This window comes from Ahaetulla prasina, chromosome 2 (genome assembly GCF_028640845.1).
Source record: "Ahaetulla prasina isolate Xishuangbanna chromosome 2, ASM2864084v1, whole genome shotgun sequence".
Lineage (NCBI taxonomy): Eukaryota > Metazoa > Chordata > Lepidosauria > Squamata > Colubridae > Ahaetulla > Ahaetulla prasina.
The window spans coordinates 20,595,244-20,617,084 of NC_080540.1; the positions used below are offsets into that span (position 1 = coordinate 20,595,244).

A 21,841-nucleotide genomic window follows, 5' to 3' on the forward strand; every position below is an offset into this window, starting at 1 on the left:
AGCCATGTTTCCTAGTTCATATGACCAAATTCATTCATCAGCAAACAAGTAACCAAGTGATTAGAAAGACCTAGAATTGAGTGGTAGAACATGGGCCTTATAAGAAGGTCTTTACTTAAACTTTACCTTAACGTTCTTGGTTACTCTGACTCTGAGATAGCTGGGCCAGAGAAACACTTTTCCAGGCTCAAGGAAGCCTCAGACCTTGGACAGCTGCTTCTCATCAGGACCAGGGCTAGTATCAGATTCAAAATGACAGCAGCCCAGCCTGCCCCAACTCTGGTGCCAGTTTCCAGGTGGGTTACACTACAGTAGAATGGCTCTTGTGCTGACTACCTCGCCCATACTGGCAGCAGATGCCAGACACCTAGGTGGCAGAGGCAGAGCTCTGATTTGAAGCTCAATCATGATTGATTTTGCAGTTCTGCTGTCAATGCTCTGAAATTGGTGGAAAGGGATACTGCGAGGGGTACACTGGAAAGGAAGACAGCTAACTTTCCCCTTCATTTCCCCACACTCCAAACTGGTAGAGAGTCCTACTGAACCCAAGACCTTTCTTCTCATGAATCTGTCTGTCTCGGTCGGGACTGTTGCCTTACCCCTTTCTCCTGGCCTGGGGCACGGCTGGACTTTTACATCGCCGGGCGCCAAAAAGTTGTGTCTTCTGTCCCTGAACCCCCTGCTCATCCTAGGAAAGGGAAGCCTAACCCCGCCCCCAGGGCTTCCCTTCCCTAGGATGAACAGGGGGTTCAGAGGCAGAAGACATAACCTTGTGGCGCCCCCCCCCCAGGATGAGAAGTGATGGAGCTGCGCTTCCCTGCGCACCTCCATCACTTCTGCCGAGTGCTTTCTCCTCCGCTTGGGGCCTCCTTCGCCTCGCGAGCACCTGGGGCTGGCGGGAGGGAGTGGATGGGTGGGTGGGAAACCCCTAAAAAACGAGGGGTCCCCCCTCCTCCGCTCAATGCATTGTTATTGGCGACTCTCAGCCACCCCACCACCCACCACCCCCACGCGGGCAGACCCACGCACGCACCTCCGATTCCAAGAGGTTTCAGACCGGCTTGCTATAGCGAGGACACAGGAAGGGGCTGGAGCAACCGATGGTGGTGCTTGGATTTGATGCTGAGGGGGAGAGGAGGGGGAGGCAGGAAGGCGGGGAGGCGGAGGACCATAAAGAAAAGCGAGCCAGCCAAGAGCCGGACTCGCGCTGGTGGGACGGGGGTTGCTTCCTCCCTGCCCACCGTCTCGGACTGCCTCGCTCTCGCAGACGGCAAGCGTGGGGGGGCGGGGGGGGCTTCCCGGTTCTCTCCCACCGTCCGCATCCCCAAAGGCCGGGAGCTGCGCCAAGACGGCCCGGAGGGAAGACCTCGGACCGGGAGGCGAGAGATTCCCCCATTGTTTGAACGGCTGGGGTCGAGATCCCTCGAGGGACCTGCGGCAGCCGAAGAGGGCAGGTAGGAGAACGCCTGGAGGGGGGAGAGGAGACCCGGGTGGGGGAAGAGGCGAGGGAAGCGACCCTCTCCCCAGAAGCAGCCTTCGCTCTTCGCTCTTCGCCCTCTCCCCGCCCCCTTCCACGATTCTCCCCATACACGCCGGAATGGGCGGCTCGGTTGGGGTGGGGAGGGGGCGGCCGATCAGCGCTTCAAAGAAAGGGGTCGGTGAGATCAGCCAGGATCGGGACGGAAAAAACCCAGGGAAACTCCGGTCGGAGCCCTCTTCAGGTCCCTTCTCCCCGAAACCAAACAATGATCCAGCCCCGCCAAGGGGAATTCGGTCGCCTTCAAAAGTTTCTCTTTGGCGATCTGGGAAACCAGACGCCTAGGAGCCCCTCCGCTCGCCCGGGGCCAAGGTTCCTTTGTGCAATTCCCAGCAATTCTGCCACATGCCTGCCTCCTTACCTGGATCTGTAAAGGTGTTTGGAAAATGCAGGTTTTGCAAAAACAAAAACAAAAAAAACTCAAAACCAAAACAACCCTAAGGATGCAGAACAAGCCTTAGGTCTTAATTGCTCTGAAATGTCTGCTATTTTGCACTAAAGATACGAGGGAGAAAGAATGTAGGTTGGTAGGATCCTGGTATTTAGCGAAGTTCCTCTGGATATCTTTGGATCCCAGTCTGTCTGCCTCGGCTTCTCTCCTTTATGAAATGGGAATAAAAGTGATCTACTTCACTATGCTTTCTGAGATGGGAAGGATCCAGGGATGACTTAAGAGCAAGGGGAACTAAACTCATTGAGGATTTAGTCCAGTTTTTAATAGAGGTAGATAATTTATGCCAGATATTTCCCTTATTAATAAAGTTCAATATAGTGAGGTGATAAAAAAAAATCTACCTATATTCTGTCTTAAATCAAGGGACGTTTACCTTTTTCTTTTCATATCCACAATAGCCAAAATTGGTTCCTCTGAATTACAGTATTTGTTTTAATGTGCAGATCTGATTCACACGCTATGATTAAGCAAATGTGATTTGTTTGGTTTTGGCAAAGCATGTTGTGTGTGGTTTTTTTTTTAAAATAAACTTTGATCAAACAAATCATCATTTAGGATATTTGAAAGTCAGCCACCTGCTTCTGGAGGAAGCAATTCTTGATGTGGACTGATATCTCTTTTTCTTTCAGGCATATTTGTTCATACAAATAAACCTTCATAATTGTATGTGACTGCTTGCTTGGCATTTTCAAAATTATTCAGAGCCAAGTGCCTTTTAGAAAATATGGTAATCTCGAATTAGGCCTTTGGAAATAAGGGGTTCAATATATAAGGTTGATATAGATACTTATAGATGTGCACACACAACCTACGATTCAATTGTCTGATGCTCTGCTTTTTAAATTCCATTGTATGAGGATCAATAGAGGGAGAAAGAGATTTGGGCATTAGTTGGTCATTTCTAACTCCCTTGTATCAGGTGAAGAATAAAAAGTCTTGAATGGGATGTGCCTGCTTGCTTTACAAAGACTTTGGTAATCTCCATCACTATTGAAGACATTCCAGTATAAAACCTCTGATAAACTTCTTGCTATGGTATTCATTCATTACCTAGGCATTTCCTTGTATACTGTTTTATGGTTTAGCAAACTGCTTTCTTCAAATCAGGATAATCCTTAATTAAAAGAGCAGTAGGCAGGTTTTCAGATCTAGGAAAGATGGTACAGATAGGTTTGTTCATAAATATCAGGAGTGAAATGTTCCCAGTTCTGACCAGATCTTGTGATCTGGTAGCGATCGTGACCAGTGGTTCGGTCATCCAGTAGCGATCACCGAACCACTGGTGACACCCGCCGCCCGGGTGTCATTACTTCTTGGTTTTAACCAAGTAAGTAATCTGTTTTTTTTCTTCTGCGCATGCGCAGGTTTTGCGCTTGTGCAGAAGGTCTGTGCGTGCATGTGGTGTGTGTGCGTGGCATGTGGACTTCCGAGCCAGTAAGGAAAGTAAGTCAATTTCACCCTTGATAAACATGTTGATTTCTCTTGATTTCTCATGGGCCAGTTTTCCTGAAGGTTGATCAGAATGAATGAAATCACTGTGTATGTTGTCACCTGAGTCGATAAGCAGTTTTCATCGGCAATGATTTATGTGCAGTTGTCATCACTTGATGACTGACTGGACCGTCATAAGGTCCAGTCATAGCTTAAGGATTGATTAAGGAAGCCTGCTGCTTCCTTTGATGTCTTGGACTGCTATTCCCCTCCTTCAGGTTGGCTGGGAATTAAAGGGTTTGTTATTCAAGACATTTGGAATGGCTACTACAAGTCCAGGAAGACTTTCGATTTTGCAGGACTGTTCTTCAAAGTGGAATATGACACCATTGGAAGCTTGAACCTGAGCTAGGATACCGCCAAGATTTATCACTAAAAATAGCAACTTCCTTTTGCAGGGACTTGAGTATGTTTTAGCTCTTCCAGACCTTTACAGCTTATAGGAACCAGGTCATGATTTCCAAAACATCCTCACTTCAGTCTGGGGTGGCAATGTATAGTTGACCATCATTAACTAGACAATCCTTATCTGTTGGTCCAATGTTTCAGATATGTCCTTATCAGATTCCTCAATAGAATAGAATAGAATTCTTTATTGGCCAAGTGTGATTGGACACACATGGAATTTGTCTTCATGCATATGCTCTCGGAGTACATAAAAAAAAAAATACATTCGTCAAGAATCATAAGGTACAACACACTTTGACTGTCATAGGTACACACTTTGACTGTCATAGGGAAACAGTCAATATAAAAAGGATACCAGCAACAAGGTTACAGTCATACAGTCAAAAATGGGAGGAGATGGGTGATGGGAATGATGAGAAGATTAAGTAGTAGTGCAGACTTAGTAAATAGTTTGACAGTGTTGTGGGAATTATTTGTTTAGCAAAGTGATGGCATTCGGAAAAAAACTGTTCTTGTGTCTAGTTGTTCTGGTGTGCAGTGCTCTATAGTGCCGTTTTGAGGGTAGGAGTTGAAACAGTTTATATCCAGGATGTGAGGGGGTCAACAATACTGTCAACAATGGCAGAACTTCTAAAATACTTGAAAAGTCCTAAAAAAATTAGGGAGACATTGAGAGCTATATCTGCCTTGAAAGCGGCCCATGTTGAATTACACTGTATAGTCAAACATTAGGATCTGATTACAGGAAGTGTTTTATGTTGTCATAAAATGCTTCATGATGATTTTTACATCATAAAACGTTCCATAAAATTTGCCAGATTTCAATTCCACAGGAGACACAGGTCCTGGATCTTGGATGCATTCTGTAAGTTGGCGTATTTGAAGTACCTTGGTTGAAAAAGTGTTCCCCTATGATGCACTATTTCTCCCAGTTAAAGGTTACAGACTTGAGAATTTTAGTGGTATATAGATTTACTGATTGCTATCACTGATGATGTTACCTACTTGGGTAATGAGACGTTTGCAAGGAACAACCAAACTCAGAGAACACCAAAGACTCCACAGATATAGTTGATACTTCATCCCAAATCTTGCATCTCACCCAGGCACTGAAATCAGAGCAGAGGTCCAATTCATAGGAGGCAGGACTCAAGCCTCAGAGAACTCTAAGCCAGGGGTGTCAAACTTGATTTCATTGAGGGCTGCATAAGGGTTGTGTTTGACCTCAGGGGCCAGGGTGGGCGTGGCCATCTTGACATCACTCAAGTCGGGTATGTATGTGTGTGTGTTGTGTCCTCCCTCGCATCCGTCCGAGTGATGGCTTAATTAGCCGGCACTATCAGCTCTGGCAGCAGAATAGCCAGCGTCTGCCAAGAGCCTCCGTTATCTTCCACGACGCTGGTGAGTCACCCAGAAACAAACTTCAGCTCTTAATCAGTGGATTTGCCACTTACAAAGAGACACAGCAGCTCTCCCTGTCTTTTATATTCTGTGGGGTGTGGCTCCATGACTCAGCACTTCCTCGGCCTGCCCCACCCTTGCTTCTGTTGTTCCCTCCTCCACCTGGCCTGCTTCTGGCTCCTGGAGCTGAGCCAGGGAAGCCGGTGCTCCCGAGGTCCTGACGGCCCTTCCCCCTCACTGTCCAAGTCACTTTCTGGCAGCAGGCCCAGCTCGGGGGGGCGCAGACACAACAGTGTGCCTGTGGTGGCCTGAGCACTCTGCCAGTGAAAACGTAGCTCAGGTGGGCCCCGCGTGCTCCCCCAGGCCCCGTTTTCAGCCACAATGGCCTTCTGCAGCCCTCTGCCAGCAAAATCAGAGTTCTATTTTCTCTGGCAGAGGACTGCAGGAGGCCGTTGCAGCCGAAAACGAGGCCTGGGAGGGCCGCACACAGCTGTCCCAAGCTCCATTTTTGCTGGCAGAGGCACCGTGGACTGGTCCTTCACTGTTTGTAGGGCGGCCCCGCAGGCCAGATTTAAGCATTCAGCTCCCAGGCCTTGAGTTTGACACCCCTGCCCTAAAAGGCATTGACAGGTTCACCTCCTTATTCCGTGCCCAAATGGAGTTCCATATCTGTGTGAATACAAGCAAGAACACCTGCAAAAACACCTCATAGCAGCCTGGTTACTCTCTTGCTAGGTAAAATGTGATATTGAGTTCAACATCAGTGATGATTATGAACAGACTGAGGATAGGCTCTATTTTCAGCATATTCAGAATTATAAGTAGGAGATCTAGCATTATCTTACCTCCATAAATAACTCCAACAGAACCAAGCGAGTTGGGCATCAAACTGATAATCCAGACGAAAACATAAAGTTAGTAACTGTATTTTAAAAGGCAGTGTGTCCTGGTTTCCAAGTGAGGGCTATTGCTGTTATAGTTATTGCATTGCCCTGGTTATTAGCCATTGCCAGAAGAAGAGATTGTAATAATAAAATAGAATAGAATAGAATAGAATAGAATAGAATAGAATAGAATAGAATAGAATAGAATAGAATAGAATAGAATAGAATAACAGAGTTGGAAGGGACCTTGGAGATCTTCTAGTCTAACCCCCTGCTTAGGCAGGAAACCCTACACCTATTCAGACAAATGGTTATCCAACATCTTTATTTATTTATTTATTTTGTCACAACAATATATATAGGTATCATACAAAAGATTATATAGTATATAAACATATGTATAAGTAAATATTAGGAGGTATAAGCATACACTTTAAAGTCACAGGACATGATATTGACTTTAAAAAGATCAGAACTATCGCCAAAACTGAACACTTTAACAACAGAATAATCAGAGAAGCCATTGAGATAGAAAAACGCCCACACAGCATGAACAAACGAGATGACACCTCCCGCCTACCAGCCATTTGGAAACCCGCCCTTATTGACAAACGAGTCCCTAACACGAGGAATGACACCAGACCCACACTCACAAGGTCCACACAGGATGTCACCACCGCACATCCACCCAGAAAGCAGACCCAAACCCACACTGATCATGAAGCACGACCAAGGACCAGAAGCCAGACCGCAGCTGCAACATTAGCCATTTCAAACCCCTCCAATCCATTCATGCAGCAGACTGACACCCACTATGAAGATGTAGCACGACCACAAAGCCAAACAACAGCTATGCAGCTCACCAGCTCAAATCCCCCTGCAGCACAGACTAGACTGAGCACAACCAAGCCCCCACCAACACAGGACACACCCCAGCCAATCAGAGCACAGAAAAACCCCCATCCAATCAGAGCACAGCCAAGCTCCCACCCAATCAGTTCAAACCCCCACTAGCAGTTAAAAGGAAGAAACAGCTGCGATCACACATTGCTCCCAGAAGCACGAAGCTGAAGCCTGAAGATGACGAATGAGACTTCGTCGAAACGTCGCCAAGACACTTCCAATTTTACACGGGAAAAAACCCGAACAACCAAAGACCTATATATATATATATATATATATATATATATAAAGAAGAAAAAGAAAAACAATAGGACAGGAACGGTAGGCACGTTTGTGCTCTTATGCACAAACTTCCTTATCTTCTTAAAAACTTCCAGTGTTGGAGCATTCACAACTTCTGGAGGCAGGTTGTTCCACTGATTAATCGTTCTAACTGTCAGGAAATTTCTCCTTAGTTCTAAGTTGCTTCTCTCAATGTTCTGTGTCAATAGTGTGAATAACATTCTTCTTGTTTTAGGAGCTGGTTTGTTGTCTGGAGGTGACTTGGGACTGAATGATGGAGAATCAGTGGCTAGTTGTAGATCCTAAGCAGAAGCCTTACAAAGAAACTCACCAGGAGACCTGTGAAACATTAGTGGCACTGAGTAAATATAATTTTATTTACTTACTCTATGTATAACCAAAGAGCGCAGTGGTTAAAATGCAATATTGCATTCTAATTCTGTCGATTGCCAGCAGTTCGATCCTGACCACCTCATGGTTGACTCAGCCTTTCATCCTTCCAAGGTCGGTAAAATGAGGACCCAGATTATTGGAGGCAATATGCTGATTCTGTAAACCGCTTGGAGAGGGCTGTAGAGCAGCATACATGGTTATCCTTGACTCCTTACCTTGTGGCAGAAAGACTGTCAAAGTGACAATAGTTGCCTATTTCTATTTGCATCCACGGATAGCTGTTTCGCGGCCTTGTTTCAGATGACATGTGCCCTCTTGGGTAAGGGGGGGGGGATCAGAGATCCCCTTACAGGGCTGTACAGAAGAATTTGCTCAGCCTCTGTCAGCCAAAATCTCTGAAATTTGTTCTCCTTTGCACACCAGCCTTGGGGAGAGGAGGATGTCTGGTACAGCATCTTACCTGTCTGGTACTGTTATCTGAACCTGGCCTGAAAAAGTGGATAGGGTCCTTATGACTTTGACCTAAACCACTTCTCTTTTAACTAACATTGGCCAGGAGTGTTGTGTGGGGGGGTTCTAGCAGTGGTGAATTCTTCCTTGAGTGAGAGGTTTGTTCCTCCATCTCTTAAGGACGTTCTGATTCAACTACACCTCAAGAAACCGTTGATGGATCCCACTGTACAGGTAGTCCTCGACTTACAACCACAACTGAGCGCTCAAAATTTCTGTTGCTAAGTGAGACATTTGTTAAGTGAGTTTTGCCTCATTTTAGGACTTTTCTTGCCACAGTTGTTAAGTGAACCACCGCAATTGATATGTTAGTAACATATGTTGTTAAGTGAATCTGATTTCCCCGTTGATTTTGCTTGGCAAAAGGTTGCAAAAGATGACCTTGGGACACAGCAACGGTCATAAGTATGAACCAGTTGCTAAGCATCTGAACACATGATCATGGGACTGATGCAAAGGTCGTAAGTGTGAAAAGTGGTCATAAGTCACTTTTTCCAGTGCTGTTGTAACTTTGAATGGTCACTTAATGAACTGTTGTAAATCGAGGACTACCAGTACTGGACAATTTTTGTCCAGTATTTAACTCCCCCTTTTTGGGAAAGGTTTTGCAGAAGAAGGTCACTCAGCAGCTGCAAAGGACCCTGGATAAAGCAGATTATTTGGACCCTTTTAAAATAGAATAGAATTTTTATTGGCCAAGTGTGATTGGACACACAAGGAATTTGTCTTGGTGCATCTGCTCTCAGTGTACATAAAAGAAAAGATGCATCCATCAAGGTACAACATTTACAACACAATTGATGGTCAATATATCAATATAAATAATAAGGATTGCCAGCAACAAGTTATAGTCATACAGTCATAAGTGGAAAGAGATTGGTGATGGGAACTATGAGAAGATTAATAGTAGTGCAGATTCAGTAAATAGTTTGACAGTGTTGATGGAATTATTTGTTTAGCAGAGTCATGGCCTTCGGGAAAAAACTGTTCTTGTGTCTAGTTGTTCTGGTGTGCAGTGCTCTATAGCGTCGTTTTGAGGGTAGGAGTTTAAACATTTTCTGTCTAGGATGCGAGGGGTCTGTAAATATTTTCACGGCCCTCTTCTTGATTCGTGCAGTATACAGGTCCTCAATGGAAGGCAGGTTGGTAGCAATTATTTTTTCTGCAGTTTTCAGTCAGGATGAAGGCTTGGCTATGGGATGGAAATGGAATTGGTCAGACTTGTAGATGATCTTTGGTGGGAATGGGTTGTGGAGTGCATGTTTGGAAGGCATTAAGACGTAGAAGGCTATGGGGCGACTATTACTGGGATTGGACCAGTAGTGGGTTTCAATTTTGGACGCTACCAGTTCGCTCGTGGGTGTGGGTGTGCTCACTCGTGTGACGCTTCTGCACATTCACAGAGATGTCCAGATGGATGGGCAGAGCCTCCTGCTGCCACCGCTACCAGTTTGCCCGAACCGGGCCAAACCGGTAGCAACCCACCACTGGATTGGACCTATTAAGCTATCTTATAATTAGTAGGTTTATGGGTAAGCATGTTGTGTAAACTGGGCTCATCATTAGGTCAGAGAAGTGATGCGTTTTCTCTGGATGGAGAAGGAAGGAAGTGGTCCCTGGATTGATGTAGAAGCTGCAGCTAAAGAGGAGACCAAATCAAAAAGAAGGATGGAACCAAGCAAACCGGCAAAGTTAATTAGTGTATCTTGCTTTTTTCTTCTTCAAGCAGGATCTTCAAGTTCCAAACCCGGTGAGATTTTCTTGATGAAAGAGGAAGAGGAATCCAGCGTGCTGGAGCCTGGTAGTAGGGAGAACACAAGAAGAGCCAACTTAGGTGAGGAGATGCTGTTGGGGGGACGACACCCAGGTTGCAGGTGTCAGCTTTTCTCTTCGGTATGTTTTCCTTCACACTTTAGTGGATCGGTGGGAACATGAAGCTTACCTCCATTTATGCTCTGGTCTGACGTGGGTCAAACCAGTGGCCTTGAACAAGATTTAAGCAAGAGTACAGGGTAGAATTTCTCCACTCTCTGGCCCACTCTCAAAAGGCTAGAAAGAGGGTTGAGAAATGAAATAGTGCTCCATGATAAAATGATCAACTCTGGGTTGCAAAAATGGAAAGGGTGGTGGTGAATGAGAGAGAGAGAGAGTGAATGTGTGTGTGTGTGAGAGAGAGAGAGAAAGGGAGAGATGCAAAACATTTTTCAAAGCTTTGCAACACAATGCACGTACAAAAACTCTCTCTCACAATATATTGCTGAAAAATATATTTATGTAATTATCACTTGCTTATTTATTTTATTTACATCCCATCTTTTGCACAGGAGTTGAAGGCAGTGTCACATAATGCTGTCCTGTCCTGTTTTTCCCTATAGTAATACTTTTATGGACTTAGAGTGACAGGCCCAGGGTCATCGGGAGCTTCTGTGGCTTAAGGTTGGCCTAGAACCCACATTTCTCCACTTGTAGTCCTATACTTCCCCTGCTAAACCACACAGGAATCTTGAGGAACTGGAGATTCAGAAATTTGGTGGAGGAGGTGTATTTGATCTGCAAGATAAGCCGTGAAAAGTGGCAGTAATAATGGGGTGTTTTTCAAATTAAAAAGAGGTGGCTCAGTGGCTAAGACGCTGAGCTTGTCAATCGAAAGGTCAGCAGTTCAGCGGTTCAAATCCCTAGTGCCGCATAATGGGGTGAGCTCCCATTACTTTTCCCAGCTTCTGCCAACCTAGCAGTTCGAAAGCATGTAAAAAATGCAAGTAGAAAAATAGGGACCACCTTTGGTGGGAAGGTAACAGCGTTCCATGCGCCTTTGGTGTTTAGCTATGCTGGCCACATGACCATGGAGACGTCTTTGGACAGTGCTGGCTCTTTGGCTTTGAAATGGAGATGAGCACCGCCCCCTAGAGTTGGGAACAACTAGCACATATGTGCAAGGGGAATCTTTGCTTTTACCTTAAGTCCACACCTGGAATACTGAATCCAGTTTTGGTCATCACCATGTAAAAAAGATGTTGAGATTCTAGAAAGAGTGCAGAGAAGAGCAATAAAGATGATTAGGGAACTGGAGGATAAAGAACAGTTGTTGGAATTGGGTATGTCTAGTATAATGATAGTACAGTATAATAGCACATATGTGCGAGGGGAACCTTTACCTTTACCTTAGATGAATTTAGGGGTGGTGGTGGATTACAGCCCCTAACCACAGTAGAAAATGACAGCTGGTTTGTCATGAGTTTTGACTTGCAAATCTATTTAAGTTGACTGGAGCTGACCAGAACAGGAGCCAGAAGGATGGACAGGGACGACTCTTGACCAAAACCTTGCATTGTGGAAACAATGGCTGAGCAGTGGAGCTTCTGTTACAAGCAATATAAACCTGATCACCGATCAGATTACTTGCTGTGCCCATTCCTGCATTTTTCACTTGGCATTCCTGAGGATGAAGAATAAGGCGGTTCCTTTGGCTATTACCTTGTGTTAGGTGAAGGAGGTGCCTTGTTTGCTGCTGTCTGTTTACAGGACAAGACTGGGAATTGAGAAATAATGAGGCGTACAGTTCCTTGTTCCTTTATTCTTTTGTAACCACAAAGTCACAGAGCAAAGCCAGAAAGGGCAGGGGAAACAAAATGGCCGAATGCTTGTTAGCAGAGAATACAGTTTGAAATAGGCCACCTAAGGGTTTAGAGGGCCCTTAGCAACTGAAAGCTTTAGATTTGAACAAACCTATACTCCAGGCTCTGGCCATCTCTTCAGGGTACAGGTAATTCTCCACTTACGACCGGTTGCTTAGCAACTGTTCAAAGTTATGACGGATTCCCTCCGAAAGTTAGTTACAACTTGGTTTCGAAGATCCGATGTTCAGTCCCCTCCCTGCAGTCACGTGACCCCATATGGTGCACTCCGCAAACGGCCCACATTCACTGCCTTTTGCAACGTCCTGTGGTTACATGACTGCAATTTATCTTTTTTCACCAGAATTTTATTTCCGGTTTGCTTAAAAAACCGCCACAAAAAGGCCATGAAATAGGGCCTGGTCACATGGCGACTCACTTTCAATGACCGTTATGAGTTATGTCTGCAATTGCAGGACACAATTACAGTCGCAACTTGAGGATTATCTATGTGGACTGTGGGAATATTGGAAATGTTGATGGTGTGTTTTCTTCCTACCAGGCGAGGGGATGGGCAGTGAGGAAGAGGAAGAGAGTGAAGAGGAAGAAGCCCCACAGCAACACCAACCAGAACTGCTCAAGCTGGATGCCAGGGTGGTTTCTGGGAACTGCAAGAGCCTGCGCTGGAGGGTGGTGCAGCCGTCCAGCAGTGGCAAAGTCCTGGCAGGAGAGGGCCCCCCCATCCTGGTTCTGCAGAAGGGCTATGAATGCGAGGACTGCGGGAAGGTCTTCAGCTGCAGCTCACACTACAGCAAGCATCGGCGAACGCACACAGGGGAGCGCCCCTTCCATTGTGAAGACTGTGGCAAAAGCTTCAACGTCAGTTCTAACTTGTATCGGCATCAGCGGGCACATGCCAGTGCCAACACCACCCCAGGGACTCCCACCCCGGCCCTCCTGCCCACCCGGGGCTTGCCCTACCAGTGTGCTGAGTGTGGCCAATGTTTCCGCCGCAACACAGAGCTAGTGACTCACCAACGGCTCCATACTGGCCGGCTGCCCTTCCAGTGCAGCGACTGTGGCAAGAGCTTTTCCTGGAGTTCGCATTTTGCCCGGCACCTACGCATCCACACCGGGGAGAAGCCCTATCCTTGCAATGAATGTGGCAAGCGCTTCAGCCGCAGTTCCCACCTCTACCGCCACCAGCGCACTCATGGCACCAATGCAGCCGCCAACGTTACCCGTGCCTACATCTGTACCTACTGTGGGCGCAGCTTCAGCACCACGCTGCACTTTGACCAGCACCAGCGTACCCATCGCGGCCGCAAGCCCTACAAGTGCACCCTTTGCGGTAAAGCCTTTGCCGATGGCTTGGCGTTGGTGAAGCACCAGCGTCTGCACTTGGTTGGGGGGGACCAGAGCCACCAATGCTCGGAATGTGGGCAGAGTTTTGGGGGACGGTCCCAGCTGGCCCGCCACCGCCGACTCCACGGCACTGCCGATAAGCCCTTTGGCTGTGGGGAGTGTGGACAGAGCTTCAGTGCTCGCACTCAGCTAGCTCAGCACCGGCGGCTTCACATCTCCACCGATAAGCCGTACCACTGTGGGGAGTGTGGGCTCAGTTTTACGTGGAGCTCCCATTGGGAGCGACATCGACGCATCCACACAGGCGAGAGGCCCTACTCCTGCGGGGACTGCGGCAAGTGCTTTGGGCGCACTTCCCACCTGTATCGACACCAACGCACCCATGCTGGGGGGCAGCCGCACATCTGCCCTGACTGCGGCAAGAGCTTCAACAGCACCTTGCATTTCCAGCGCCACCAACATGCCCACCACCACAATCCCGATGGTACTCAGCTCTCTGCCCACGCGTGTGGGAATTGTGGTGAGCCATGTGCCGATGCCTCCGCTTTGCTCAAACACCAATGCGTGCACGTGGAGGAGAGACTGTATCCCTGCCCCCAGTGCAAGCGGCACTTCTGCGGGACCTCGCGCCTTTACCGGCATCTCAGAAGTCATGCCCGCCAGACAGAAGGGACAGTACTGGGGTTGTCTTCCCCACAATATGAAGGGGTTGAACCATGCTAAGGAGAGGATGGGGCTAGAGCGGTGTCCATGACTGGCTAGTGCCAAGGTAGTTCTCCAGGCTAGACTTCCCAATCCAAAGTCCAATGTAAACGATTCTGTTCAGGTGGGTCTTTGGGCTTCATGTTCTATATTTGTTTCTGAGGCATAAAGGAAGGAGAATTAGATCCTCTAGAACCTAGGCAGAATTCACACCAAGGTGGAAACAGTTTCAGGGTTTTTATCAAAACGTTGAAAACAAAACCAGTCATCCTGCTAGCCGGAACCAATGACCATTTCCCCTTCATGTCCAAATGGCAGCCATAACCCTCTGAGAGAAGGATGGGTCCTCCATGGAGGGCTGTATCTGGGGACCATGCATTCCTTTGCAAGGACCAGAGGTGGGTTTCAGCAGGTTCTGACCAGTTCTGGAGAACCAATAGCGGAAATTTTGAGTAGTTCGGAGAACCGGTAGTAAAAATTCTGACTGGTCCCGCTCCCATCTATTCTCTGCCTCCCAAGTCCCGGCTGATCAGGAGGAAATGGGGTTTTTTGCAGTATCCTTCCCCTGGACTGGGGTGGGAATGGAGATTTTACAGTATCCTTCCCCTGCCACCCCACCAAGCCATGCCACACCCACCAAGCCACACCCACAGAACCGGTAGTAAAATTTTTTGAAACCCACTACTGGCAAAGACACTTTGCCACCCAGAGCCATGGATCCTTGTAAACAATATTCAGCACACACCTGCAGCAGGTAAAGGAACCTATCCTATGGCCAAGAGAGAAACCAAGGTCATTAACTCCTCCAGGGCAGATTTTGGGGTTTGAATGAAACCACGGGGAAATCCTGCACAGCTTGCAGGAGCTCAATGTCGACAATTAATTATGCCGAACGGATTCAGAGGGTGATATATGGGTCTTTGGATTATCCAGTATGTTTAGGGCAAAGGTGGGAGTAGATCTGGATAAAAGACGAAGCGATTGATAGCTATAACATTCAAGTTGGAGAGTTCACCGTGATGGAATATCTGGCTAGAATAAAAGGGGGAATAAAGTGCTCGGCTAGTTCAGAGTGGTTCTGTGGCACTCCTGAAGCCTTTATCTGGCTGTTCCCTAGAGCAGGGGTCTCCAACCTTGGCAACTTGTGGGCCTCAACTCCCAGAATTCCTCAGCCAGCGCATGCTGGCTGAGGAATTCTGGGAGTTGAGGTCCACAAGTCGTAAAGTTGCCAAGGTTGGAGACCCCTGCCCTAGAGAATGTGGGGAGTATGGAGAGATGATTGCTAGGTGCAAAGAACCAGAATGACATATGAGCAGATGAGAGAAGTTTCTTTATTGCCTTTATTCACCTGTTTACAAGAATTTCGCCAGGCTAACTTCACTCTCTTGGGAACAGCCAGATAAAGGTTTCAGGAGCCTGCCTTTGTCACCTCCTCCCATAGAGCAATCAGCTTCTTTACTCCCCGATCAATTCTAGTTTGAAATTCCACCACAGTAACAGTGCCTATAAAGGAGTTAAGCCTACAGCTTTTGCAATTCCTAGCCACCATGGCCATTTAGCCATATCTGGAGGGCATTAGGTTGGAGGAGGAGGAGGCTGACCTAAGCCAACTGATTCAGTATTTTGTCAAGGCTAACCTATAATATGTTGTCTCCTTCCAAGAAAATTCCTTCCCACCCTCATCAGCAGAGATCTTCCTGAAGAGCCCTTGGTGCTCTTTGAGCCTGCAGACGTTCCATTACCCAACTAGGTAACATCATCACAGCTAATGAAACCTCTGCAAGCCAACAACCAAGCAGAGAGAGCACCAGGACTCCACAGTTCAACTCAGAATTACAGATATTCTTTTCTATTGGGTGGATTTTTCTGCACAAAACCAGGGGTGGGCTTCAAAATTTTTAGTAAGGGGTTCTCTGTCCGGTTGCTGGGTGGGCATGGACATGGTGGGCGTGGCCTAGTCACCCTTCTACACCATGGCGTGGGGGGCGTTTTTGCCCTCTCTGGGCTCCGGAGGCTTTCTTCAAGCCTCCGGGAGGGCGAAAACGGTCTCCCCAAGCTCTGGAGGCCTTTTGGAGGCCGGAAATGGGCCCGTTTCTGGCCTTCCTGAACTTCCAGTAGGCCTGTTTTTCACCCTCCCCAAGCCTCCGCATGCGCCCTGCACTTACCTGCATCCAAAACGGGCCGCAGGGAGACTCCTTGGAGGGGCAGGGCAGGGTGGCCGGGGCCAGCCAGGAGTGGGATTTGGGGGTTCTCTGAAGTGCACAGAATCTTAGCTAGAGCTTCTCCCAAACCCCTGCTCAGGATGGTTTAGTGCAGAAGACGCTAATAACAAGGCTAACATGCTAAAAAACTTGCAGCCAATCTTCTCAGGTCTCCAAGCTGGTCACTGGACACACCACAACCAAAGAGAGGTCTCCAAAGAACAGCCTCTGACAATGCTGGACCTCAGCTGTCCCCTGTAGCTTTCAGAAACACAATATTGGCATCACACGGGCTGTGACCATTGGTGAAGATGACAAAAGTATGGGATTAACACCCCCAAATTTTCCCAGGTCCACCCTTCCTCGTGCTCTAACAGGAAGTGGTTTCAGGGGGCAGAAAGTATCACAGCAGATGTGATACTTACAGAATGTCACTTTCCCCTTCAACTACTAAACTATGATATTATGCAGAAGTTATATTGCTACTGCTCGGAGGCAAAACAGCCAGTTTCTTTTATTAGTTGCATTGGGAATCTTTAAGTTAATAGCAACCTGTGTGAAATGGGTAAATATAGCCTATTTAATTTTGCAACCATTTGAATACAGAAACCCCACGAGAAGAACTAAAAGGCAGTCCCAACTCCACCTGTCCTCCTTCCCTTGCCATAATATGCCAGATCTGAAGAAAATCATATTTTAAAAATAGATGACATTAAACTGCAGGTCCCTCCAATTTACATACGTTGTTTGAGAATCGGATTTTCTGGGGAAAAAAAACCCTCTGTGGTATTCAACTAACTCCTCAGCATGTAATCCACCCATCATTCTCAGCTGGGATTGAATTTGCAATAGCTATTTATTTACCCTGAAACTTGCCCCTACTTAGAGGAAGTTTCACTTCAGGGAGCATCTGTATTTCAAAATGAAACTAGTCAAAACCTTACAATGTTTCATATACAGGTAATCCTCAAGTTACGACCACAATTGAACCCAAAATTTAAGTTGCTAAGTGAAACATTTCTTAAGTGAGTTTTGCGCCATTTTACCACCTTTCTTGCCACTCTTCTTAAGCGAATCACTGCAATTGTCAAGTTAGTAACACAGTTATTAAGTGAATCTGGCTTACCCTATTGACTTTGCTTGTCAGAAGGTCACAAAAGGGGATCACATGACCCTGGGACATTGCAACCGTCATAAATATGAATCAGTGGCCAATTTCTGAATTTTGATCACATGACCATAGGAATGGATGTAAAAAAATGTGAAAAAATGGCCTTAAGTCACATTTTTCAGTGCCACTGTAGCTTTGAATGGTCACTAAACAAACCTGCTGTAAGTCCCATTTGACAGAATGAGCCCAGCTTCCTTCTGAGCCAACTTTCCAAAAAAATTGAATCAAAATACAACAAAACAAACCAACCTTATAGTGAGCCAAATTGCAGGCCCATCTTTCACTGTATTTTTTATTATCACTAGCAGTCGTCCTTCTGTGTCTGCCTAAGTCCAGTTATTACTATCATTTAATGAATCAGTTAGCGATCAAACTTGCCCTGGAGGGATTTATTTTCCTTTGTCAATGAATGTTAGACAGGAAGGAAGGTCATCATGGGTGAATAGACTAGATCAGTGATGGCCAGCTGATTTTCAGGCCTTCTGGGCCCACAGGCTGTTTCCTGCCTCCAGAGGACCTTGGGAGGCGGTGGGGAAGGCCCGTTCTCTCTCCCCAGGCTCCAGAGCCTTTCTAGGAGCTTGGGGAGGGCGAAAACAGCCTTCCCTACCCCCCTGGAGGCCCTCCGGAGGCCAGAAATGGCCCGTTTGTCAACTTCTGGTGGGACCTTTTCGGCACTGAGTGCCCAAACCAGAATGTGCATGCATGTGCGTGCATGTGTGCATGTCGGAGCACCGGAAACCCAAAGACCAGCTGGCCGGCATGTGCATGCCTGTTTTTTGGCTGGTTTTGGCAATATTTCGGGCCATTTTTGGGCCGTTTTCAAGCTGTTTTTCTGGCCCTTTTCCAGCGCTCCAGCACCCATGAAAACCAGCTGCCAGAACAGCAGCTGGTGATGGTGCGCATGCCCACAGAGAGGGCTCTGCGTGCCACCTCTGGCAAATGTGCCGTAGGTTCGCCATCACAGAACTAGACAGAGAAGACGTAGAAGGGATAGTGTTAGGATCCAAGGAGCAGTTGCCCAATGGTTGTGGATAATTTGTAGGATCACAGTCCCTAGGCCCCCTGGAACCACTACAACAATTTCCCATCAGGACTGTTGATAATGCCTGGTTGATGCTTAACTACTAAGTCCCTCAGATCTGGAAATGGCAACCAAATGAGCAGGAAGAGCATAAGCAGGTCTATCCGAACCGAACAGTTTTGATCTGATGTTGTTCAGCGTAAAGAAGGTGGGTGACCACATTTCCTAGAGGCAAAAGCTCTTATGCTGTCTTTGCCAGAAATAGTTCCTTGTTTGCATTTGTTGCACTTCCAGATTATACATGTCTGGTGTTCGTTCCCCCTCTTAGGGAGTCTCTCTTTTCATTCCTTTCCTCCATTGGTCCACACTTTCCTTCTCATATCTGGACATGCCATGGTAGAGCTATGATGGCACAGTGGTTAGAATACAGTATTGCAGACTAATTCTGCCGGCTGCCAGCAATTTGATTCTCACTGACTCATGATTGACTCAGCCTTCCATCTTTCTGAGATCTTTCTGAGGTCAGTAAAGTGAGGACCCAGATAGTTGGGGGCAATATGCTGACTCTGTAAACCACTTAGAGAGGGCTGTAAAAGCACTGTGAAACGGTATAAAAGTCTAAGCGCTATTGCTATGCCAAGTTGATCATGTTAGATTTGCTGTGAATGCAACAGAAATGCCAATCAAGTCCTTAGGCTTCATTTATGGATTTGTTAAGACTGTACCATAAGTCAGGTTTTCTGGTGCCCAAATGAGGAAACCTAACTGGGATCAGTCAGAGAAAGTTTAAGCAGATTGGTTCCTCCTGGTCCTTTCATAGGGGTTTAATAGATTAGAGATCAGTCACCAGGGACGCAGATGCTGGCCAGTCACTGCAAATCATAGTTAAAAGAACAGCCTTCCCCAAGCTAGTATTCTCCAGATTCGCTGGATCATGCCAGGGGTGAAATCTAGCAGGTTCTGGAGAACCGGTAGCAGAAATTTTGAGTAGTTCAGAGAACTGGCAAATATCACCTCTGGCTGGCCCCAGAGTGGGGTGGGAATGGAGATTTCGCAATATCCTTCCCCTGCCACGCCCACCAAGCCACACCCACAGAATCGATAGTAAAAAAAAAATTGGATTTCACCACTGGATCATGCACAACAATGGAATTTGTACTTCAAGCCACTTTCAGGGTCCTGCTTTAGGGAAAATCAAGCTAAAAAGATTAGTTAAAAACCCCGAGATCCTGTTCAAACTGGCCATCTCTTCATTTTAAGGGGTATAGAGGGAATTTGAATGTAATAAAACACGCATCTAACTTCAGATGTGTCTCCAGAACTTTGAAGAAAGGCTATTTGGTGCTGTGTTCTACTCCATCTTGCTGGGTGTATCATTTGAAAGATTCATTCATATATTTTATTCTCCATCCACTCCTGGTACTATTTTAGTATTAAGTATCCATCCACTCCTGGTACTATTTTAGTATTAAGATAATTGTAGGAGGAAGTATAGAGATTGCCTAGCAAACAGAAGGTTCTCCTCAATCGGCTCCTGTATAAATTAACCAAGAAGTAGTTTGGTTGGGGGGCAGGGAAGGGAAATTATTTTATTTCCTTTCCCTCCACAGTGAAGTGGGGAATAGCACTATCTGATGACAATTTATGGTTGGAATGGATCTAGGAAAGTTGTATAGTTATTTTGACTGCCTTGCCTAGGATCTAAATGGATATCCACTATATTCTAGGATGAATGAATTTCCAAAGGTACTAGAAATTAGAACCATCGCCTTTACATAGGGTATAGCTCATGTGTAGAAATTGTGTGCCAACTGCAGGCTGTGGTCAGTAAATCCATTACTCTGAGGCTGTTGAGCAAGGAGTTGATGCTTTATTGTTCATAAAGTGGATAACCCCCAATACAGCCATGTCTGAAATGAGCAGGAATCTGTGTGTTGTGAATCAAATAGACTAGGGTAATAAAAATGTTTCAGTCAATAAATCTTGTTTTTATGCCTACAGCAAGTGTTGTTTCACTCAGACATTCTTTGCAAATACACACATTGCCTTATTTTGTAGCTAAGGCCCTGATTGGTAGATCCCTTTTTCCTAACTGGGTTTGTTTATTGCACTAAATCCCAGCTTCTTCAGTTATGGTTTGTGGAATAAGCCAGAGTAAGCTGGGTGCCTATAATATTTAACTACATAATGATTTACAAACCACAGTGGTGAGGTTCACATAGCAGGCTAAGCTATAATTTTTACTATGCCAGCTCGGTCCTATCATCATAGTTATAAAGCTCTGATAAACCATTTAAAATATCCTTACTTTGCCTTAAATTTACTTTTTATCCTACTTGGCGATGTGCCCCCCACACACAGATGCAGACATTCATAGACAAAATGGTTCTTGTATAGCTTCCCATTGACAAAGTGGTTATTCAATTATATGAACTACAAGAAGATAATCATTTTCCAAGGATGGGTATGACCTGCTAAGATCCTTGTCAAAGTTTCAGAAAAGACTCCGAAGCCAACATCTTTCAAAGCTCTTTACTAGCATAGGTAAACTGGCACAGTTGGATGAAAACCGAAACTGGGGATTCCGGTTCCTCCCTCAGTAATACAAACCCCAAGATCTCTACCCTCATGACCCCTCTGCTGGTCACATGCTCCAATCTTCAACCGTCCCATGTCGAAGCATCACTCCGGCCACTCCTTCTCCAAATGCGAACCCAGCCTGACCTTGACCGGCAGGAAAAATGTTGTTATGTCTAATCATCCCTTGCACTCCCACCCTTCTCCCCTCCTTTCCCACAGAGGAGAATGTGGCAGTGTGTGGAAGCCTTCGGCCTAGTACGGCTTCCAAAGCTGACAATCCTCCTCAGGGAATCTACCTACCAGGAGAATCATAAAACATCTGTCGATGAGCTATGGAGATTTTCAATCATCCAGATCATGGTTGTCCCAAAGGTGCGTTTTCCAAAAAACAACTGGACTTTCTTGGTGTTTTTTTTCCTTTTGAAAACATTTCACTTCCAATCCAAGAAGCCTCTTCAGTTCTAACTGATGGGGAATGGAAGGATTTATATTCTTTGCAGTGCATCTGGTCACTTTGAGGATCAGTTGTTATGCCTCTTAGAATCATTGAGGCCACTTGGAGATTGTATTCTCAGAGGCACCTGAGTCAGAGAAAACAGGTGTGGAACCTTTCTGGGACTGCTGAAAGGACTGCATTGTAAACAGGAGATAGTGTCCTATCCCTCCCCCTGTGTTGAGGGAGAGCTGTTCAATTTTAACATACTGTAGATGGCCTCTTTGACTCCTCTTTCAAACCAGCGGTCCTCTCTGCCCAGAATGTCTGCCAATACTGTAATTGCCTGCTTCACTTCACTGAATGCAGAAATGTTGATTGGGGAAGGGGAACACAACAGTTGCAAGGAAGAACAGTGGTCACCAACTGGTGGTCCATGGATCACTGGTGGTCCGCGAGAAAATTTTGGTGGTCCTTAGTAAAATTATTTG

The 21,841-nt window shown here is 46.3% G+C and overlaps 1 protein-coding gene across 1 annotated transcript; it reads left to right on the forward strand.

Annotated features, from left to right (window-relative positions):
* Positions 1-1,381: 1,381 nt before the first annotated feature.
* On the forward strand, positions 1,382-13,965 carry LOC131190415 (zinc finger protein 345-like). The gene is made up of 4 exons (XM_058167736.1): positions 1,382-1,454; positions 7,596-7,722; positions 9,990-10,097; positions 12,440-13,965. Exons 2-4 carry the CDS (start codon positions 7,632-7,634, stop codon positions 13,963-13,965), a joined length of 1,725 nt encoding a protein of 574 aa, XP_058023719.1. The 5' UTR covers positions 1,382-1,454; positions 7,596-7,631.
* The last annotated feature ends 7,876 nt before the right edge of the window (positions 13,966-21,841 follow it).

Excerpts from the sequence above, each read along its gene's own strand:
- LOC131190415 (XM_058167736.1), top strand. The coding sequence starts at position 7,632 with ATGATGGAGAATCAGTGGCTAGTTGTAGATCCTAAGCAGAAGCCTTAC. Across the intron at positions 7,723-9,989 it reads TGAAACATTAGTGGCACTGA|CAGGATCTTCAAGTTCCAAA; the intron begins GTAAATATAATT and ends TTCTTCTTCAAG. Across the intron at positions 10,098-12,439 it reads CACAAGAAGAGCCAACTTAG|GCGAGGGGATGGGCAGTGAG; the intron begins GTGAGGAGATGC and ends TCTTCCTACCAG.